Source organism: Homarus americanus, unplaced genomic scaffold (assembly GCF_018991925.1).
Source record: "Homarus americanus isolate GMGI-L3 unplaced genomic scaffold, GMGI_Hamer_2.0 scaffold39845, whole genome shotgun sequence".
In the NCBI taxonomy this organism is placed as follows: Eukaryota; Metazoa; Arthropoda; class Malacostraca; order Decapoda; family Nephropidae; genus Homarus; species Homarus americanus.
In genome coordinates this window covers 1-6613 of record NW_024721919.1, presented here as the reverse complement: position 1 = coordinate 6613, position 6613 = coordinate 1, and the positions used below count along the sequence as shown (strand labels likewise).

The 6613-nt window shown below is 45.0% G+C and overlaps 1 protein-coding gene across 1 annotated transcript; it reads right to left on the bottom strand.

Annotated features, from left to right (window-relative positions):
• Nucleotides 1–267: 267 nt before the first annotated feature.
• LOC121861888 (Down syndrome cell adhesion molecule-like protein Dscam2) lies at nt 268–1014 on the bottom strand (the record flags this gene model as incomplete). The annotated part of the gene is given in 1 exon segment (XM_042359788.1): nt 268–1014. A coding segment is annotated over 1 exon segment (205 nt), but the record flags the coding sequence as incomplete, so codon positions are not given.
• Nucleotides 1015–6613: the final 5599 nt, after the last annotated feature.

Sequence of the window (6613 nt, the reverse complement as noted above, 5' to 3'; positions counted from 1 at the left end):
TAATAATAATAATAATAATAATAATAATAAACAAAAACCAATCTGACAATAAACAAAACAAAAGCGAATCAGAAAAACAAAAGCGAATCAGAAAAACAAAAGCGAATCAGAAAAACAAAAGCGAATCAGAAAAAACAAAAGCGAATCAGAAAAACAAAAGCGAATCAGAAAAAACAAAAGTGAATCAGAAAAACAAAAGCGAATCAGAAAAACAAAAGCGAATCAGAAAAACAAAAGCGAATCAGACCATAAACAGACAACCTTTACCTTTAACGTGTAGAGTAACAATCAAGACCATCTCCAGGACCTTCCCGAAGATAGAGTACTGACGGCGTTTCCTCCTGCAGTACCTGACGATCATTTCTGGTGGTTCACGTACTTTCGGGTCACTGGTGGTAGGGATCCGTGCACGTACTGACAAGGCACGTGGAGGTGGTGATGACCCTGCACGTGTGTGGGTCTTGGTGTTCATAGCTACTGACTCGTACAGGTGGCGTTACGTCCCCACCAAGCAGGTACTCATGGTTGCTGGATGATAGATGAAGTTCCTCTGATTGCCTGTGTTCTGATGGGTATAATTTTTTCTTTCGATAGTTTTTTTTAAAGGATACCTGATTGGCTAATTATTCTGTGTACTCTGATAGTTTTGTCATTACTGATTCAATTTAAGAGGAAAAAGTATTAAATTATCAAAAGTTTGTTCAATGTTATAACCTAAAAAAAAATAATAAATAAAATAAAAATTTCGTTCAGTTTTGTGGGATTTTTTGTTTCAGATTAAACTTACGTATGAAAAAAAAAATTCACTAAAATTGTTCACATGTTCATCTTGTACAATATGAACAATCCATCACTGTACAATAGAGAAATAATCACTATGAGAAATACACTTGAGTCCCTCTCTAAGTGTGAGTGCGAGTGTGAGAGAGATAGGCTCGAGTTTGAGGTCTCTGTCTCTCTCTCTCTGTCTCTCGCTCTCTCTCAGGACTCACTGCCACACACCTCCGACCTCTACCATGGCGGCAGAAGCACTGAATAGCCTCTGACACACCCACCCACTGCCTGCCTCTCCCTCTCTCCCTCCCTCTCCTCCTCACCCTCTCCTTTCTCCCCACCCTCTCCCTCTCTCCCACTCTTCCTCTCTCCACCCCTCTTCCTCTCTCCCACCCCTCTCTCTTTCTCCCACCCTCTCCCTCTCTCACCCTCTTCCTCTCTCCTCTTCCTCTCCCACCCTCTCTCCCCTCCTCTCCCACCCTCCCACCCCTCTCTCTCTCTCTCCCACCTCTCTCTCCCACCCTCCCCTCTCCCACCCTCTCCTCTCTCCCCCTCTCCCTCTCTCCCCCTCTCCCTCTCCTCCCTCTCCTCTCCTCTCCACCCTCTCCCCTCTCTCCCACCTCTCTCCCTCTCTCCCTCTCCCCTCTCCCCACCCTCTCTCTCTCTCTCCCCACCCTCTCCCTCTCTCCCCACCCCCTCTCCCTCTCTCCCCACCCTCTCTCCTCTCCCACCCCTCCCCTCTCTCCCCCTCTTCCCTCCTCCCCACCCTCTCTCTCCCTCTCCCTCTCTCTCTCCTCTCTCCCTCTCTCACCCTCTCCCCTCTCTCCCACCCTCTCCCCTCTCCCCTCTCCCTCTCCCCCCTCTCCCTCTCTCCCCACCCTCTTCCCTCTCCCACTCTCTCCCATTCTCCCCACCCCTCTCTCTCCTCTCCCCTCTCCCCCTCTCCCTCTCTCTCCCACCTCTCCCTCTCTCCTCTCCCTCTCCCCCTCTCTCCCCCCTCTCCCTCTCTCCCACCCTCTCCCCTCTCTCCCACTCTCCTCTCTCCCACCCCTCTCCCTCTCTCCCACCTCTCCCTCTCTCCCACCCTCTCCCCTCTCTCCCCACCTCTCCCTCTCTCCCACCTCTCCCTCTCTCCCCCCTCTCTCTCCCACTCTCCCCTCTCCCTCCTCCTCTCTCCCACCCTCCCTCTCTCCCACGGTGTAATAGACTAATGGAAGAGAATAAATATACTCCGTGTTAAGCTCCTCTCTCTCTCTCTCTCTCTCTCTCTCTCTCTCTCTCTCTCTCTCACAATGTTAAGTACCTCCACTGGTCTCAATGCTTCTATTTATTCTTATCGAACACTTCACTTATAAAGAACGCGTCTATTACTTTATATACTTAACAATAACCTTATCTATCACTTAATAACGAGTCCTTCACTTACATAACGCCCACTTTACTTATAAATAACGTTTCTATCACTTAACACTTTTCCCATCACTTAAATAGCTTATTTCTCACTTAAAACCTTTTCCAAAACTTAAATAAGACATTGTTTACTTATGAAATTCCTCTATAAGTATATTAGATCACTTAACACTATTATAAGTATATCAAACGTACTTAAATGCACAACGTAGCTGGGAATTAGGAAGGACTAAGCGATGTTCCTCCTTCAATGACTTAAAACACACTGACAATTTTCCCGCCTCCTCTGTTTATATACCTCCACCTGTCACTCAATCAGCCAATCATAACACAGGAAAACCCGCAAATTACCCAACAGCCAATCATAACACAGGAAAACCCGCAAATTATCCTATTGGTTGTTTGTCCCTCAACAACCCCTGCATAATCCCTACATAACCCCTACATACCTCCTACATGCTCCCTACATACCCCCTTCATGTTCCCTACATACCCCCTCCATGCTAAAACATGCTCCCTACTTGCTCTCTACATACCCCCTACATAGCTCCTACATTCTCCTCTGGCCCTTTCACATGTCCCTACGCCTTTTCACGTGTCCTAAGTGTCTTTACATGCGTCCTCGTGTCTCGTATGTCTGCATGCCCTACGTGGCTGACGTGTCTGTGCCCTCGTGTCCTGCATGCCTCGTGTCTCTGTGCCCTACATGGCTCTACGTTTATCTCATGCCACTCTGCGTGTACAGCCTGCATGCCCCCTCGTGCTCTACATGCCCCCCCTACGTGTCATGTCTTACATGCCCCCCCCCTACGTGTCTCTTGTGCCCCTAAGTAACTCTGTGCCCCTAAGTGTCCCTCGTGTCACATGCCCACCCCTCACGTGTCTCTGTGGCTCTACATGCTATCATAAGTAGCTCTCGTGTCTTACCCTCTTGTGTCTCTGTGTATCTCAGTGTCTCGTGTCTCTCAACCCTAATGTCCTCATGTCTACATGCCCTACGTGTCTCTGGTAGCCTATGCTCTACCCCTCATGCTCTACATGCTCTACATACCCCTACATGTCTCCATGTCTCATGCCCCTACATGCTCCTACATGCTCCCTACATGCTCTCATGCCCCTACATGCTCTCATATACATACCCCCTACATGTCTGCATGCCTCCTCTGCTCCCCTACATGCTCCCTACATACCTCCTACATGTCTACATGCTCCCTACATGCCCCATGTCTATGTGTCCCCACATGCCCCTACATGGCCAACATGTCTCACATGCCCTGTTCAACGTGTCTACATACCCCCTAAATGCTTCCAACATGTCCCTACATGCTCCCTACATGCCCTACGTGGCTGTGTCTACATGCTCCCCATCCCCTACCCCCTACGTGCTCCCATGTACCATGCCCATCTTTATTACACTCGATATCTTTACGCCTCTCCTCCCCCACGCCCCACACGCCCCCCACACGCCCACAGATGGCAGCAACAGCACTCTGGTTCTCACTGGGTCCATCACTGTCACCCATAAAGTGTAGACAACCTTTTCCCTTGGACACCTCTCTCTCTCTCTCTCTCTCTCTCTCTCCATCAGAAACAAGTATAGGACACCACAGGACACCGTAGGACACCATAGGACACCACAGGACACCATAGGACACCATAGAACACCACAGCAGCCGGATAGGATGCCACTCAAAAAATTTTAATTAAGCAGAAGCCAGATTTTTAACATAATTGAAATAATTCACTTCCGGCTATCTGTGTCCCCATATACCGGCTGTAATTATTATATAGCCGGATATATTATATAGCCGGATATATTATATAGCCGGATATATTATATAGCCGGATATATTATATAGCCGGATACACTCTACACTTGATATAACGTATAGCCGGATAGAGTATAGAAAATAGTTGATATATTTTGAAGGTATTCTGTTAATTTTTATTGACAGACAGACAGACAGGCAAACTAAAAAGAGCCAAGACAGACAGACAGACAGACAGACAGACACAGACAGACAGACAGGCAACCAAAAGAGAGACAGACAGACAGACAGGCAAAACTAAAAGAGAGACAGACAGACAGACAGACAGACAGACACAGACAGACAGGACAGACACAGACAGACAGACAGACAAGACAGAGAGGAGCATATGACAGATAGCAACTAAAGACAGACAGACAGACAGACAGACAGACAGACAGACAGACACAGACAGACAGACAGGCAAACTAAAAGACAGACAGACAGACAGGCAGACAGACAGACAGACAGACTAAGTGAGAGATAAAAGATATATTTCACCCACCCAATATATTTCCTGCCTCATAATACACATACATATATTTCATTGCTCAACACCGCGTAAAAAAAATTATAATGGAAAAAAAATTCATCAGTATATTATTGTGAAAATGACAAGTGTGTGTGTGTGTGTGTGTGTGTGTGTGTGTGTGTGTGTGTGTGTGTCGACGAGGCATTTGTCAATACCAATCAATTCATCTATCCATTTATCCATCAATTCATCTATCCTCACCAAATAGAATCACTCAGAAACTCAATCTTGGCAGCTGAACCAATCACCTAACACCTTTGTGATTTGCCATTCAATCCCATATTAAGTGTGTTGGTGTTCTTGATTGGTTTAAATGATTGAATAGGGACCTGACCTGACCTGACCTGACCTGACCTGACCTGACCTAACCTAACCTAACCTAACCGTGGGAAGGTCAATTCAGTATATAGTCTTTTTTTATGAGTTGATTGTAATTAGTTATTAAATTTTATCTTCCCATACTTTCTTTTTTACTTTCTCTCTGTGATATACTTCTTTTATACTTTCTTCCTATACTTTCCCTTTCTTCCTAGACTCTCTTTTATACTTCCTCTTATGTTTATACTTTCTTTATACTTTCCCTTGTGTTCATACTTTTATACTTTCCCTTATGTTCATACTTTCCTTTATACTTTCCCTTGTGTTCATACTTTCTTTTAAACTTTCCCTTGTGAACATACTTTCTTTTATACTTCCCCTTGTGTTCATACTTTCTTATATACTTTCACTTTGGCTTAAAACTTTCTCTTTAGGATTAACCCAACCCCCCACCAAAAAAAAGTTCCATTCGTCACTCCACCTTCCAACAACCAAAACAAAACAACAAAAAGAAAGTTTCAAAGACTAGTTACAGGAGAAAGGAACTATTGCATTGGTAAAGTTTTCTATTGAAAGCTTCTTCACTCGGGTTCTGGACAACTTTCTCTACACCTAACAAAAACATCAACACAAACACAGCTGGAGAAAGTTGCTGTGACAATGGACTTTCTCTATACCTTTCTTTTCAGTTTTTTTCGTTTATTTACTGAATTTAAGCTTCGGAGAGAGGGTGTGGGATGGTGTATGTCTGCCTGTCTGTCTGTTTGTTTAGTTGTCTGTCTGTCTGTCTGTCTGTCTGTCTGTCTGTCTGTCTGTCTCTCTGTTTAGTTGTCTGTCTGTCTGTCTGTCTGTCTGTCTGTCTGTCTCTCTGCTTCTAGCTGTCTGTCTGTCTGTCTGCCCGTCTGTCTGTCTGTCTGCTTGAAGTGTCTGTCTGTCTGTCTGTCTGTCTGTCTGCCCTGCTTTAGTTACTCTATCTGTTTGTGCGTTTGCTTTATTTATCTTTCACCCTTCATTATCGCTTTCATTCTTTCTTCCCTTCCTCTCCCTCAGTCTCTATTCCCTTCCCTACCTATACCCTTCCCTCCCTCCATCTCACTCCTCCCTCCTCCATCTCACCCCCTCCTCCCTCCATCTCTCTCCCTCCTCCTCCCTCCCTCCCCCTCTGTCCCACCTCTCGCATCCTCCCCCTCCCCCTCTTCCTCTCCCTTCCCTCCCTACCATACACTCTACCAACCACCATTAAAATATTCATCAGTGTAAGGCCAGGTGTCATGTTAAGGTAGTGTCCATTAATTATTTTACCTTTACCTGCTGACACCTTTGGGACACCTCTGGGACACCTCTGGGACACCTTGGGACACCGCTAGACACTGTGTAGATGTCTGTATTAATTATCTTGTTGTATGAAATGATGTGGATTACAAAATTACTTAATATTGAAAACAAACATTAAATAACAACAACAACAACAACAACAACAACAACAACAACAACAACAACAACAACAACAACAACAACAATTAACAACTTACAATAACAGAAAAATAATCCCCCGAAAATTATAATTACCTTAGAAACACAATTACACCTAAAATACAAAGATAATTACCTGGCCCAAAGCTACATAATTACCTTCCTTTAAAAACTAATGAAAATAAAGCAACAGGTAAGATAGAGTAATTAATTAGTCTTCAGAACAGGTGTACAGGTGTGTCAGGATATGTACAGGTGTGGGGGGGGATGTGTATAGGTGTGTGGGGATGTGTACAGG